The sequence below is a fragment of the Megalops cyprinoides genome, chromosome 1 (genome assembly GCF_013368585.1).
Source record: "Megalops cyprinoides isolate fMegCyp1 chromosome 1, fMegCyp1.pri, whole genome shotgun sequence".
NCBI lineage: Eukaryota > Metazoa > Chordata > Actinopteri > Elopiformes > Megalopidae > Megalops > Megalops cyprinoides.
The window spans coordinates 27011157-27027219 of record NC_050583.1 but is presented as its reverse complement, the minus strand read 5'-3'; the positions used below and the strand labels follow the sequence as shown (position 1 = coordinate 27027219).

At 41.5% G+C, this 16063-nt stretch overlaps 1 protein-coding gene across 1 annotated transcript; it reads right to left on the bottom strand.

Annotated features, from left to right (window-relative positions):
- Nucleotides 1-1033: 1033 nt before the first annotated feature.
- Nucleotides 1034-15679, bottom strand: LOC118769529 (F-box/LRR-repeat protein 16-like). Its single transcript, XM_036516696.1, has 6 exons — nucleotides 15365-15679; nucleotides 11787-12449; nucleotides 5530-6038; nucleotides 5271-5355; nucleotides 5085-5148; nucleotides 1034-4604 (listed from the first exon to the last, which is right to left on the bottom strand). The coding sequence occupies exons 2-6, from the start codon at nucleotides 12441-12443 to the stop codon at nucleotides 4456-4458; spliced, it is 1464 nt and encodes a 487-aa protein (XP_036372589.1). The 5' UTR covers nucleotides 12444-12449; nucleotides 15365-15679; the 3' UTR covers nucleotides 1034-4455.
- Nucleotides 15680-16063: the final 384 nt, after the last annotated feature.

The following is a 16063-nucleotide window of genomic DNA, read 5'->3' as shown; positions in this document are numbered from 1 at the left end:
ATTGTGCATTTTAGGCCTATGCTGTCATGAGTATAAATTGGAACTGTTGTAATTATGATGTACCTATGCTAAATACAGGTATCTGGGTTAACTCCCATGAGATGGTTCAGGGATATAGCCAGCTGCCTATAAACAGCATATTCACTTTGCGAAGTGCATAAATAATATGGTCACTGTCGCTGACTTTAAACACACTTTTCTTATGGGCCATGACATTCACATTATGGACTACTTAGAATTGTTTCAGCCCAGGAATGGTATAATATATATATTTTTCCTGTGTAGCATTAGTCACTGCTAAGCTTTTCTCTATACATAGAAATAACAAGCTGATCATTATGTGTGATCTGTCAGTTTTCTAAAGGTTTTGTTACACAGTCTTTTTTTTCTCCAATTGACATAAACACATCTGTGTTGTAAAAGAAGAGTACATGCAGCTCCTTATATCTTCAAACTATTTTGCTCAATAAATGAACATGCACTTTGGTTAGTGCACAAGTCATTGGAATTTACATTAGTACTGTTAATGAGTAAAAACTAACCTTTTTTGAGGAGTAGTGATCATGACCACCAATCTGTATAAAGACATTAACTATGGGGATCCTTGTAAATGCTACGTACTGTAAGAGGTTTAATGATGCCTGGTAACTTACTGTACAAACAGTAGTTCACAGTACAATAAGCTGCTGTACTTCTGCTGTGTTCTTTGCATATTGGTTAAATATTTTACTCACTTCACTAACAGGCAAACAGGTTCACAAATGCAGTTTTGTAAGACTGGATACCGGGTACAATTACCCCTTCCTTTTTCACTGCCATAAGCCAAAGCCAGACCATCTTCCAAAAAACAAAATAAATCCCAAAAATTAAAAATGAACACCACAAGAATTGCACTGTGGGCTCTGGACAACATCCTTCATCCAATATGCATGCCCCAGTGAGTAATATTTATATATGTATATATTTCAATGTATATATATATATGTATACATATACCATATCATCCTGTAGTAAATACTAACATGTTCAGGTGAATTCCTATTGGGGGAAAAAGCAAAGGGTCAAAAACAAAGAAACAAATCCTTTCCACTGCATGTGCTTAGATTTAAGCCCAAATTAACAAGCCTCAGCCAAGCCTTTTCACCCTCAGTAAATGGGTCAGAGTGCCACTGTGTACCGAGGCACCTCTTCTGCTGCTGAACAGGCAAGTGTCCAGGTTTGACTGTCGACCAAAATGCTGGCAAAAGCCACATGTCATGGATTAGTCCAAAAAGAGCAAAGCGTTTATTTTAAAACATGGACTTCACAACAGACTTGCATGTGTACCTGTGCAATTTTATCACAACTCTGATATAACATGATGATGACACTGGTCAACTTTATCTACTGAAACTGTTGTCATATCACTGCACTGTGAAGCTTGTCGTCACCTGACACACAGATCCAGAACTTGGATGAGCAAAAGTAATATGAGAAACATCCCACCATAAGCGACAACAGTCAGGGGGGCAGCTGAAGCACAACTAAGTGAGAAAAGCCAGCTTCAGCAGACAGTGCTGCACTGTATTACACCAGCCATCCTCACTCCTGCTCGTGCAAGTGCCCGTTCTCTTACCCTCCCCTCAACTTGGCTGTTACCAACGAGACCACCCAGGAAAATACGAGTACCACAGCAAGCAGCCACTGCAAACTACTGCCGATTCTGCAGAACACTTCCGCCAGTTCAACAGATGGCCAAGTTGGATTATGAGCACAGAGAGAATGGGAAGACAATAATAATGGCTCCAAAATCCCTTTTTTCACACTGTTCCCTTTTAAGGTTGAAGCCAGCCCAAAACAACACGACCCACTTCTCCGTAAGACTCCTCAGTAAATAAATATATAAATAAATAAATACTCATACATAAATAGATATTCACACTGGGATGTACAAGTAAATAAATACATAATTCCATCAATAAATAAGTAAAGGAAACACATGAGAGGGTGATGGGGTGGAAACCGGGTGTCAGTGCTCTGCTGTCATTGTGCCCATTCAGAGGAATCAAATCCCAGTGTCTTGCTTTACCTCTGGAGTAGAAACCTTACAATTCCAAGATAAACTCCTTCGTTCTCCTTCCCTTTGCCTGTCCAACCTGACCTTCACCAACACAGAGAGGCCTCTAGCTGTTTGGCTGCTCTTAAAAGCAAAATGACCCGGTCCAAGCTTGGAAAAGTCCAATCTAACTGGAGGCAAGCAAGCTCAATAAAATAGTGGCTTCAGAATGATGGGGATTCATTCATTCTGTCTTAGTAACATCGGTTTTTATCTTACATAGTTGCTACTGAGAGAAGGAGGGCTGAATATAGCCACCAGAAGTCCCCATTATGACATAAAGCCTCTTCCCCCCATAGGTATGTCTGATGTTAACCAAACTCTGGATAAACACCACGTCCTTCCAACAACAGATTATGGTGACAGGAAACTTGAGTCTTTCTAGGAGAAAAAGAATGTAAACAGCATGCCGTTAGTCGCATGCATGTGTGTTAAAGGTTCAGACCTGTCTGCAGGCCTGGCTGGAAGCCCAGCGCTGGCGTAAACTGCTTCTACATTCTCTCTGCCACGCTCTTCAAACAACAGAGACTGTCGTGGAGGTCAGGCATAGACAGAGCAGAGCGAGAGAGCGCTGTGTCTCGAGAAATAAATCCATCAGGAGGACGACATGAGAAAACGAAAACAAGGAGCTGGAGAGAAATGGGTGGAGCTTTCACCCTCCCAGGCAAAGAGTTAAAAAAGCCCCGCCAACTATTAATTGTACCGTAACATATGGTTAAAAAAAGAACTGAGAACATGAAAGGGTTGCTGCTGGAGTGCAGAGCAGCCAGAGAGGAGCAGGAAAGCAGGCCTGGGGTGGGAAAAATGCCCCTTCATTACATCTAAGGTGGTGTTGAGCCAGTGCTCAACAGACTTAGCGGATTCCCTCCATAACTCTTGTCTCTTGAAAATGGTCTAGGCTAATATATTCTGCAATTCTTCAAAATCAATTTCAAATAGTCCACTCCCATCCATCAATGTACATCTGTATACAGTATTTGTAAATGTATCGTTACGTAAGTTATTTTTAATTACATATTACAATGCAATGCAATGCAATGGTATAATTTTGCATATGGTCTTGCACAATATGGCTGACAGTGTGTGCTTCCATTCCTGAAACAGTAGTTACCTCATTCACTCTGAGGTGCTCTAGCACAACTAATGTGTTATGTTATTGTATGTACTGTATGAACATTTGGCCAGATCAGAAATAACAAATATTACATGCAACTTCTGTCCTTTGGAGTGTTTCACCTGTCTCCCACACTGGGCAGCACTGGCAACCACAGAGACCAGAGGAAATGGATTGCAGTTTCACCTCTAGCTGAACACTCAAACCTGCACACAAGCCACTAATATTATATGACTTCCAAAACGGAAAGAGATTGGTGTCATTTGTAAAGGCCAAGCTGGGCGTGTTATTCAACATTTACACAGCAAAGTCCCTCATGACCACAAGTAAGAGAAAGTAGTAAGTTACTCCACCTCTAATTTCCCCTTCCCCTCAAAACAGCCCAGCGTCCATCCCGAAGGCTTCATCTCCAGGCCGCAAGCTTCGTGTCTGGGTCGACCTCTGACCCCTGCACAACGGCAGTGCTGTTCAAACCACTGCGCATTTTTTCTGCACTCAACCTTGTTCATTTGTGGAGGGGTCTCTTTCCTCCAGAAAATCCTATACTTGATTGCTTACCACAAATGTTTTTTTTAGATTTATCCTGTTAATCAAAAAATTATATTTAGAAAAATAATATTAAAAAAAATGCATGACAACAAGCGAGTAAGCGTGCAGCTTGGACAAAAAAATCGAATTAGCTTTTTTTCCTTTTTTTCTTAAGACACAGACATGAGGATGGGGGTATCGGCATCTTGAAGAGTGTGAGAGGTTGGGTGCCGCCATTCTCCTGAACTCACCCCTCTTTCTCTGTTCTCCAGCTGCCAGAATGGGGCGATATCAGAGGAGCCTGTACACGCTTTTTTATTAGTTGAAAAAACACGGAATGATGTCACACCGAAGCTAAGTTTCATTGTCTGTCGGGCTTCCGCATTTCATACGCTGTTTGTGTGTGTGTGCAAGTGTATGTATGTGTGGGTGATGGTGTTGAACGGTGTTTGATTTGACAGAATTCTTTTCCTCTGAAGTGTCTTTCATCTTAGGCTTTCCCCTTTTTGTACAGGTCAGTCAGTCACGACCCTCTAATTTGTATGTCCCAGCATTTCTTTTGCTTTTCCTCTTCCATCTTTTCCTTATCCGTGTTCCCTTTTCCTGTCCCCCTCAGGCTCGGGATAATGTTGGTTTGGTCGGCTTTCTATTTTTTTTATCGACTGAAGGAGAAGGTTTTGGTGTTGTGGCGCAGTGCTCTGTCTTCCCTCCCCCCTCACTACTCGATGACCATGCAATGAGGCAGGTGCTGAGAATAGTACTTGAAGAGTTCAGCGGTGGCCCCCGGACAGTTGGTCAGTTCCAGTTCCTCCAAGTCTTGAAGCTGAATCAAGCCAGAGAGGCCCGTGGTGGTCAGCAGGGGGCAGCCTGGGACAGACAGAAAAGGGCGTCATGGCAGGAAGGTGTCACACAGCAGGCCGCTTAGTACGTGAAGAGACCGCAAAGTAAGAGACACTGTTTTATTGATCATACTGAGGAGACATTGTTCAGATGCGTCTGTCACATCATGAATGATTATCCTTCTCACAGCCTCACTGTGCAAACATCTAGGAGAATGCTAATGAATGGAAATTCTTCTCATCGCTTAAAGAAACCTGTCCATCCACTGCTGAGGCTTCAGGATTGTTGTCAACTCGAATGCCAGTGAAAATCTCATTATTTATACATACATGTTTCATTTCCAAGAAGAAACAATTATTTTATGATTTGCGATACTTCGCTCCTCTCCAAAACACATGATCAAACCTGCTGCAACCTATTACAACCAAGCCATAGGTATCTCAGGTTTCTTGTTTCCAAACTATGAAACAGGAGAGGGGAAAACAACACAACAGTAACTGAGCATACCTGCAAGAGACAGAAGGCGCAAGCTCTTCATGCTGAAAAGGTGCTGTAAGCCAAAGTCTTGCACCTGCAAAGATTGAACAGCAGTCAGTCCTGTTTGTGTCAGAGCATGTTACCTTCTCACTCAGAGGTGCATTAAAGACACAGCCATCTGAAATGAGATGTGAAGCAAAGCTCTGAAAGCCCTACCTGGCAACACCACCTCAGGTAGAGACTACGCAGAGAGGACATGGTGGACAGGTAGCCCAGCCCCGTATCAGTGATGCGCACACACCTGAACAGAGACCATGAGAACAGAGAGGATTAGATGAAAACCAGGCAAACCTGAGATCTCACTACAAGCTCTGTCATAACTTCCCACTTTCCTTACATCAGGATTCCGCTGGAAGAAAACCCAATTTCCAACACAGCATAGCTCTGGCTCTCCTCAGCCAGCCGAAAGACTCACCGGTCCAGCACCAGCTCCTCCAGCTTGTGGAGGTCGCAGGCGATGTACTCGAGCGCCATGTCGGTGATGCGCGGGCACCAGGACAGGTCCAGGCTGCGGAGCTTGCGCAAGTTCTCGGCCACCAGCTCCACGCCGTCGTCGGTGATCTTGGAGCAGCCCGAGAGGCTGAGGGCGGTGAGGTTGGGCAGGCTGTGCACCATGTTGACCACGCCGTGGTTGGTGATCTCCCAGCAGGAGTGCAGGCGCAGCGTGTGGGTGGTGTAGCCCTGCTTGGCGGTGAAGTAGGCCATGGCCGTGTCGGTCACGTGATAGGCCTGCAGGCTAAGCTCCGACAGGTTGGGCAGCAGCTGGGAGATGGCGGCGATGGCGTCGTCGGCCACATTGATGCAGTCGCTGACGCTCAGGGAGGTGAGCCGCGCGTTGAGGCTGGACCACAGCCCCGCCTCGGTGAAGTCGTTACACCCCGAGAGCTCCAGGTGCATCAGGCCCTGCATCTGCTCCAACATCACCTGCAGAGAGAGCAGGACATCAGCTCCTTACAAAAATGACTTTCTAAAATTTAAGTAGAATGATGATGATCAGGACTGACAACCCTTGTAGGTGTATTTCATTGAGAGACTGTATGCTGTAATTTGAAAGAGAAAATTATTTGTAAAGGTTCTCTTTTACAGACGGGGGAGGAAGGTATAATACAATACCACCACTATTAAACATTTCAGTAATAATGCTAACTGATCTGAAAAGCACAGTAGAAGCTAGTCAGTATATTTGTGTGTAGATTTAAGCCACTGCCACGGAAATGCTGAGGTTCCCCTGACATCTTACAAAGAATGCTGACACGTCAGTCTTCGTCCACACGTGCTGGCCACAGGAGACATGGAACGCTGTGGTTTCCTCCTCTGCATGCTTTAATGCCATGTGCAGGGGGAAATGGAATTGAAACATTTCCCTTGGAGCGTTTCGTCCATGAGGGTGACTAACTACTACAAGAAGCTCTGCTGTTCAAAATGAATCTCCTATGGATCAGCTCGGAACACATGTCAGCTGCTCTACCATTTCTTTTAGAATGATCTAGGGTGTAGAATAATTACAGCACAATAGGGTACAGGCTAAAAAAGCAGTGTCATGCACAGGGCTATTTGAAACCAAAGGGTTTTGCAGGGCTCCCTAAAGATATTACTCATGGTGTCATTTAATTTCTATGTGCCTAGTTTCAGGGTTCTACGACCACATACAAAGCACAATGCGTCTGACTAGGCTTATCAATTTTAAACATTAGAACCCCCCCCCCCCCCCCGTCCCTGTCCAGGACAAATACTCTGCTTCCTTTCACAGAGCAAAGAACTGCTGACAGGGTATAGCAACACTGGATACTGTGCCCAAAAAAGCAACTGCACTTTGTCAACAGCATCTGTTCAATCTGAATTTTTGCATTTCATTTTTTCTTCAGTCTCAAAGGAAGAGCTACCAGGAGCAGGTCCCTGCACTGCCTGAACAGTAGATTCTGTTTCTGCTTGTGTGATGGGGCAATGAGCTGCCAGATATGGAACCAACTGGGCTGCATCACCACTGGGGTCCTGCATCAGGAGGATGGGGTGGTCCACAGTGGGCCAAACAGGCCTGCTGCACGCAGTCACTCATTTTCCAACTTCCAGCCAGCTCGTACCACGTAGGTAACGCGATCTTGTAAAAACCACAAAAAATGTGATCTGGCAACAAACAAGCACGCATGGGAGCTATTCCTGTCCAAATGAATGACTATACTGGCATGACTGCTACATGACTGTGTAAAAAAACAATATCCTGGAAGGATGGTGGTGTTCACTTTTACTGTAATTAAAGACTGTACAGTCAGATTGTACAGTCATAGTGGTAGATATTCTTATACTAGTAGTATTTATAATTTATTTGATATAGGCTTCATGCTGATCAGTCCTAATTCCTGAAAAATGAACTTCTATATCTTTTCCCTCAGTCATCATAAGCAAATAAATTTTGTTCCTCTCAAAAGGCATTCTTCTTTGAATCTTTTTAAATCAAAAAACATACTTTTAAAAATGTTACCGTATTTTACAAGACCTTGTTTATTTTTGTCATTAGACCAACAGCTTGAACATAATTAACCTCAGTTATAATGATGTTTTCTGCAAAAACGTGTGATAGGATTTCTAAAATCCTGATTAAAAAGCTAGCCCACAGCAATTTCTGAATCTGCAATTCCCTGTGCTGACTACACATCAGTATATATTTAGAACCAATGCTCCAGCAAAATGTCAGTGGCATTCAAAATGGTAACAGCCTTTAAAAAATAAATCAACACTGTAAACAAACACAATTATTAGACATATTTTAGAAATATTCAGCAAATGAACTAGTGACTGCATTATTAAGACATGAATAAAATCTGGCTTTCCAAAGCTGTGATATTTCCACTATAGTGCAGCCCCAAGTTTTGATCTATGACATAAATTAAATGTAGTAATTGCCATGTGAGGTTTTGCAATTCTCAGAGGGTTGGTTGCAGTCAAAATCAGTGTGTTCTTTGTGTATTATACAGTGTCCTCGCATTGAATGTCCTTTCATCATCTCTACAAGTTCCACGTGATGAACGGGAAAAGGACATGTAAGTCATGTGATCCTCTTTAGGCTTGTGACTCCAATGATTCTTCAATTCATAACATGCCAAAGAAACCAATGCTCATTTTCCCAGCTCCAGTCACTAGTTAGCAACAATTGTTTTAGGTTCATCAATTGCAAACTGTGACACTGTTTCACTGGTGGAAGAAGACAGAGCAATCCTCTGTTTGGTCATAAAGGCAATTTCAATAGGTCATAAAGGCAATTTTAATCTCGGCTGTAAAATATAATTGTGGCAGAGCTGCTGTATATTCAACAGGCCAACTCGGACTGAATATGGAAAAAAGACCAGTTAAATCAGGGAAAAACTGTTCTGGACTTAGCCTGGGTATTGTTTCAGTTTGTGATTCTTTAAAAGTTTTGAGGTTTCGTCTTTCAGACATTTACGAAAGTATTAGCATCCATGATGCAGATGTGAACAGTTCAGTTTTCTCTCCAACCATTTTAAGGATTCGGTTGATAATAAAAGTTGAGCCCACTAATGTAAACACCACCCCATCTTGTCCCTGCATATACAGTGCTATTACAGCATGATATTGTAGCCATGCTGGCTCATCAGCAGGATAAAAATAAGCAGCATAAAAGAGAATGATCTTCCTGGCTTGGGAACAGTTTCATTGTCCTCTCTTGACATATTCCTATTGACCATGTCAAAAAAAACTACAAAACAGGAGGTAATTTTCACTCTCTTTGAGCATTTAGACTCTACCTTGGTTCCCTTCATGATTACCATATGCAGACTCACTCCCTGAAATGAGCAACCAAATAACCAAACAAATAACCAAATAAAATACTCAAACACTCATCTTGTAACATCCCTGATTAACATAACATTGACATGACATTCTGACAAGAAAGGAAAACTATAAGGAACAACCATCGGAAAAACGATCAGAAAATAAATATATTCTAAACTAGCCTGCATAAATCTGACACTGCAAGTTTTACCTCACAACTCTAGAAGCACATGCATTCTGCCTTGTGCTGCAGTTTCAATATTAGTTTACTGTTGACCTTAACCAGACTGAAATCGAAGGTATTGGACCAAAATGCCTAGAGCAATTCAGGACCTGCAAAATCCCAGCTGTTGTCCTGCACAGCTCAGCAACAGTTATTGGACAGCCATACAATTCTCTGCCCTCAACCCACGCCCAGTTATCTCTCTCAAAGGCCCCGTTTATACTTGGTTTTAAAATGCAGCTCTAAATACAAGTGTAAACAACCACCAAGACGCATTGTGATCCGATCACTCAAACCATTTGCCGAGGTGGTCTGGGACACATTTGACCACATATCTTTTGTAGTGTAAGCGCTAATGCGTCCTGAATGCATCCCCAACAAGGATGTAATAACAGGAACATACGTCATCAATGCAGGATGTGGTGGTTGTTTTAGTGACAAAAAAATGCTTTTCTAACATTCTTCCTTTTTCATCTTGTCCTGCGCTCTTTTGCAAGTCACAAATTACTTTGTCCTGCCAGTCTCAACAGTTGGAATAGCCCATACATGTATATTGGTTCTTGAAACATGTTTGTTTTCTCTGTCTAGATTCCTCTCTTGCTCTCTTAGCCCTCTAAATGTCCTCTTCCAGTTTGAAGATTCATCGCCATCATAGCTGTGTATGCAAGCTGTGTATGTTTATGTTGATGTCGTATCGAAACTGTCGCAAAACGATTACGTTGCAATCAAAACCGTTGAAGAATGATTATGTCAATACCAAAGGTCAGTGGGTCCTACCGGGGTCTTTACTCTCCTAATGGAAACACAACGGCTGAAAGAACCGAGGAGGGGGTTGGCCCTGTAAACGGCCCGGCCCCATAAAACTACCCCGGCCCCGTTCCAATGGAAACACGCCTTTAGCTAGCCCATGCTAAACAAATCTGGCAACAGAGACTGACGTAGGCGGGGTGACGTAGGCAGTGACGAAATCTGAACACAAGTGGTCAGCTGGACCCCTTGGAGATGCATGTTAGACACAGGTGTAAATGGCGGTGTGTCTCGGCTGTCCACTTGTGATCCGATCGCCCAAGATGCATTTTAAAACCAAGTGTAACCAGGGCCAAAAAGGCCTCGTGAAGAGCTCATTGTCATCTTCACATGAACCCCTCACAAATAGTGCCATTGCTTCATCCACATTCTGTAGAGGTTTCAGCATTGTAACACAAGCACTTGCCAAAAACAGTGTCAACAGAAAAGAAGGCCTATCAAGGGTGCCCTCAATTTACATGAGAATCATTGTAAATTCCAGACAGCTGGACAGGAATGTGCTAGATAAAGGCACCTTGGGGAAAACTTCTATGCTGCAAGAAATATAGTTGCAATACTAAGTGTGTCCAAAATAATATAGACAGAAGCACCAAGCACAGAACTACTGTCCAAACTTTTTATCACATTCATAGAGCACCCATGTCTGTCTCCTGAGACATTAAGATGACTTCACTTTACAATTATCATTTTAAATATTATAAGTTTAAGTTTGAATGTACTTGGATATATTGTATTATATAATATATATTTGTATAACTGAATACAAAACAAGCTTGAAAGACCACATTCTGCAAGAAACAAAAAAGATGCAAAAATCAAGGGTCACGTTACACAAAATATTTTTGGTGGAGGTTTTGATAGCATTGCTTTGGTACAGTACTTGCTCAGTTTGTTTGGTAATTCTCAGGTAATGTTTAACATACAATGTTTAGCGTAACATGGCTTCATTTTGATATGAATAATTTAAATGGTAGACATATTTTTGTAAATAGTTTTTACTGATTTACATAGATGACCTGCTTTGAAACCTTGTATTTTTGTATGCTGAATGCGTTTTTGGTGGAGAAAACATTTCTTTTGTAATGTATGTTATGACCGTATGAATGACACTACTCACATGAAAGTAAAATAAGATTGCTTGCTCAATCTATTTTGTCAATCTTATCTGCTAGCTAGGCAAAGAGTTAACTAGCAAGCCAGCCCAAGCAATTTTCAACCAAATTATATAGCTAGCTAGCAATCTCAGAAAATGTACAATCTTATTAGCTAGCTAGTTAGCTAGCTCAGTAGGTTTTCAACCTTTGTGAGTATCTAGTTAGCTATCTAGTTATCTGGCTGACCATAGAATTAAAGAGCTAGCGTGCATGTTGAAATTATTTTCAGTTGTCTTTTTTTTGCAATTTTTTGCAATCTAATTATTTTGCAAACTAAACAGTTGAAATGACTAATACAGAAGAATCATAATTTTGAGTATTCACTTCCCACACACAAACACTCCCACTTCCCAGCCCATTACAACACAAAATATACACATTAGTAACCAATAATATACAAATAGTTGCAATATTACACTGTTTTTATGCTTATGATTATGGTTATTTTGTGGAACGAATACACCCTTACATGTAAGCTTTTGGCACAATACAGTTTGGTTTTCAGAATATTAATTTTGTGCTAAGTCTTTTAATCTTGAGATGTACTGCCTAATCTGTAAGATGTACTCACTTCAAAGATGTGGCTACAAACATTATATGTTTTCCACTCTTTCATTAAAACGAAAGCTTGCCTTTGTGAGTCCTAAAATAAAAAAATCATAACAAGACATTACAAAAATGGTAGTGTTCAGTAATTACCTCCAATCCTGCATCTGTGATGGTGGATCTTTTTAGACTGACAGACTTCACGCCCTTCTTGGATAGGGGGTAGTTGTCGATGAACTCACAAATGTCTAAGTCGGAGACACCCACCAGGCAGAAGGCATGGAACCCTCTCAGTGCAAAGGCCTGCAGGCTGACAAACTCCTTCTCGCCATTGGGCAGAGTGGCATACAGTTCCTTGGCATGGAGAATGGGTGTCACACCATCCCAGAACTTGGGCTGGTACAGCACCTTCCGCCAGGTCTTGCATACCTGGGCCAGAATGCACTTTTCGGCAGTGGTGAAGTACCACAGCAGGCGGTTCAACACCTTCTCATCCAGTACCAGCTGTCTCTCCAGGGAGGGCTTGGAGAGCTTTTGGAGAGGGGGGAGATCAGAGGTGGGGGATCCAGTATCCAGATCAGACCCTAACAAAGAAGCAGCCGTAGGGAGGGGCTCCATGTGGTATGGCAGGCTTGGGGGGAGCAGGATGGTGGGCACAGAGGATGACTGGCACAGGCGGTTCTTGGCAGCTGGAGTCCCTTTGGTAATGCTGGCGGAGCCTAGGCCATTGGGCTGAGGGGGCAACTTCACCATGCCATTCCTCGGCACACAGGAGGACTTGAGGTCGTTGGGAGCAGACATCATCGGCATTTAAAGCTGACAGAAAAAGAAAACAAGAGGCTGTAAACATATGTATGCACTGGAACTGAGGCTGAAAAGATTTCAGCTATAAATATTAAACTGGTATTACAACATTCAGGAGGCTGCTGCTTAAAATGACAGACCAACAGTGCTGGATTCTGAACACAGTTTAGACAAACACTAGACGTGAAAATGAAATGATGTGTGAAAGAACAGATGGACTCATTGGTTGACAGACATCTCTCTGTGGGCCAATGAAAACGTCTGTTAGTTCAAAATACAAGAAAAAAAACTGATAGAAAAAGATCAACTCAAATGTTACAGTATAATGTAAACAAGTATCTCAAATAGTTTCTTCACACCAGTAGGAAAAGTCTGAGCAGATCATCTTGTGTCTGGGGCTTACCAGACCTCTATTACTTGAAAGAAATGTAAACATGACAAATACTATCAAACAGTACAGTACATTTACTTGCAGCCCCAGCTACAGAATAGTGGCAGTGTGGATATGTTGATGTAAAACCAGCAGGTTACAATCCTACGGTTAATCCAGGGAGACAACATGAAAGTATTAGTAAGCAGAGTCAAACAATAAATTACAGTTAGTGAGGTTACATAATATCTTAGCCCTTTAGGATCATACAACAAATCACAAACAAAGGGACTAATACTGCTAGGCCTTTTCAGATTATATCAGTACCCTTCATCTAACCTTTGTTAAGCTGGTTAACATGACAGAAATTCTAAAACAAATCTACTGCTCAAGTGTACAACACCATATACAATATTTAACACAACAATAATTTTGGTCAATAAGCCCACAGTAGACCCATTTTACAATTATCTGCAAAATTACCATCTTTAATAGAGCAGTAGAATACACAGAGTGTAGAAGTCTAAAGTATTGTTTTGTAGTATTCAGCAGTAGTGTCATCAGTTGTAGTGGGAGGAGTGGGAGAAATACAGAAGTAGTAGCAAACAACTTGGGACTCATCAGTTGTTCTACATTTCTTTCAGTCACACCATTGTAAGAAATCCAGCCTCCAGCCTTGGACAGCCACTTTTCATTGGAGCACTGCTAACATGATACAGCGCTTTAAGTGGATTTACCACTGTGTCAGCACAATTTAGAATAACTCTGCTAAAAACGAACCCTGCAGAAGTTCACGCAAAAGAAATAAGCATCCAGCAATGCCTACCTTTGAAAACTCTGTGTGTGTGTGTGTGCACGCGCACGTGTGTCTGTATGCATGTATGCGTGTGTGTGTTTGAGTGGAAGAAGGTATGTGGGTGTGTGTTTTGGAAAGGGGGTGGAGTTTGAATTTTGTCTCAGATTTCGACTTTCCCAAATTCAGACCCTGTGTACACAAGCCACCTCTGTTGTAAACATCTGAGCTGCACATTTAAAAAAAAACACTCTTTTTTGCATTTTGAACATTTGTATTCAGGATAAAAGAGTAAATGTCAATAGCTTTGGACCTAAGATAATAATGCAATAGTGTAAATCAATCAATGTTTTAGCTATATGCTGCAAAATAAACACAAAAAAGAGGACTTGGAACTTTCCTTATCTGAAAATGTATTTATTCATCAAGCTGTTTTTTTTCCCTATTGTTTAAAAGCTAAATTCAATCTATTTCCTTGTGTATTCCAAAAATTCCTTAAGTGAAAATATAATTAACTGAAAACTGTCATCATTTTTCTTTTCAGTTTTTTTTTTTCTTGCAGTCCCCTGGTAAAAGGCGCTGCTCTTTCTCAAGCTTCAACGTTTACAATTTAAATGCAATTATGTAACACAATATCTAAAGTTCTGCCAGCGGAAGGGATTGTGTGTATCTGTTTAACCCTCCAGATGTAGCGAAGCCATTCCACTTTCCTCTAAATAATTACCCAATTTTAACAGTTAAACCACTAATAAACGTGCAAAACTAAATTAATGAGTCACAAGAAACAGATGTTGGTAGAATTATTGTATGACACGTTTGACAAAATGTCTTTGTATATGTGTGCGACGTGTATATGTCTGTGGTATAGTGTAGTGTGGGTTAGGGTGTGTGTCAGGATATGGTTACATGTAATGAGTTCTGAGCGGAGCTGCATCATTCTCTATGAAAACCTTTATTTTTCGTTTCTGAATTATGATATCACTTTGTAATGATCCCTTCTCAAGCTTTACAATGGCAGTGCAGTGAAGGTCTACCCAGCTAGTTCAGCTATATCCAAGGGAAAAATAATAATAATCAAAAACAACTCGGCTGCATTTCTGGTAATAAGATTATAAACAATACAAAAATATTACGCAATACGGGTGGGGAAGCATTTTTAATGAACACCTGGTTATAAGAATTGATGTCGATAGCTACGTGCTCCTTTAATATAGCCTATGCTTTTTCTAGACAAATGCTAAAAATATTAGCATAATCTTTCATATTGTCATTATCGGGCTACAATTGTCTGTCTCTGCAGTTCGCTACCCCCATATCGTGGGACTTACTGTAGCAAGCAAGCTGTCTTGCAAAGCAATAAAGTGGAGCGGAAACAATGTGAAATGAAATTTTAGACTATCAGAGGCGCAGGGATGTCATTATCATGTATGAACAGCCCTTTAGGCGACCCCACAAAAGCATCCCAATATCGCAATAGTACAATAGTACGCAATTACAATCTGTAATGAAATTAATACGGCTTTGCCGCACGGCGTGTGGGTATCAAAGGAACATTCCAATTATTACAGACAGATAGCTAACCGTCTGTTTGCTGTTGTTGTTGTTGCTGCTGAAAACAGGTCTGTATGACCGAAACCGAATGCTTATGTCAAGTATCTGCCGCAGCAGTGTGAGCTGTGAATGGCTGCTCCTCTCTACAACAGAACAAAAAGACATACTCGTTAGTAATGCACAGCACACCGACCATTTGCATTATACACTTACCTTCAACGATACCCCAATAGTTTCCGGTGAGCGTTCAGCATGTATTTATCTCCTGTCCTGAGGTCGATTACAAATCGCCATGTTATAAGCATCCATCAGGAATCGCAGAGGAGATGGTATTCTGGATGTTCGGTGGCTACCATCCAACGGAAGACATTGAAGTGAAGAATAACGAGGAAGCAAGAACAAAAAAGAAGGGAAAAAATCAATAAATAATAAAAATATGTATGTCACGAAATGTCCACTGTTCCTGGTTTTCAGCAGTTAACACCGGTAATGAATTTGTATCACTAACTGATCCCCGAAAGGACTTAAAGCACGAGCCGATATCAACATCCCCATTGACAGCGGCACACAGAACAACCCACTCTTAAAGCGGCAGTAGCTCTTTTTATTCATCCATGTGTGACAAAGGCTTTGTCGTTTACTTTATGTCAGTGCCCGAAACACACGCATATACTAGCTACAAGGATACAGTCTTGCACATGCTATTTTTTCATTTGCTAGACAGGCATAGCACATATAGAAGCTGGGATAAATTATGTGACAAACAAACTAGGCTACCTACAAAACCGTAAACAAATAAAGGGTAACGAGTACATAAGCAGCAAAACGTACTTATATTTTCCCCGTTCTTCAGACCGGGTCCTTCTGTATAAAAGTTATGCATAAACTTGCTCCACGTTAACAGTAAATCAA

Coding starts and splice junctions, on each gene's coding strand:
- LOC118769529 (XM_036516696.1), bottom strand. CDS start 12,443: ATGCCGATGATGTCTGCTCCCAACGACCTCAAGTCCTCCTGTGTGCCG. Junction 6,039..11,786: donor TCACAGATGCAGGATTGGAG/GTAATTACTGAA, acceptor CTCTCTCTGCAG/GTGATGTTGGAGCAGATGCA. Junction 4,605..5,084: donor GCGCCTTCTGTCTCTTGCAG/GTATGCTCAGTT, acceptor TGTCTGTCCCAG/GCTGCCCCCTGCTGACCACC.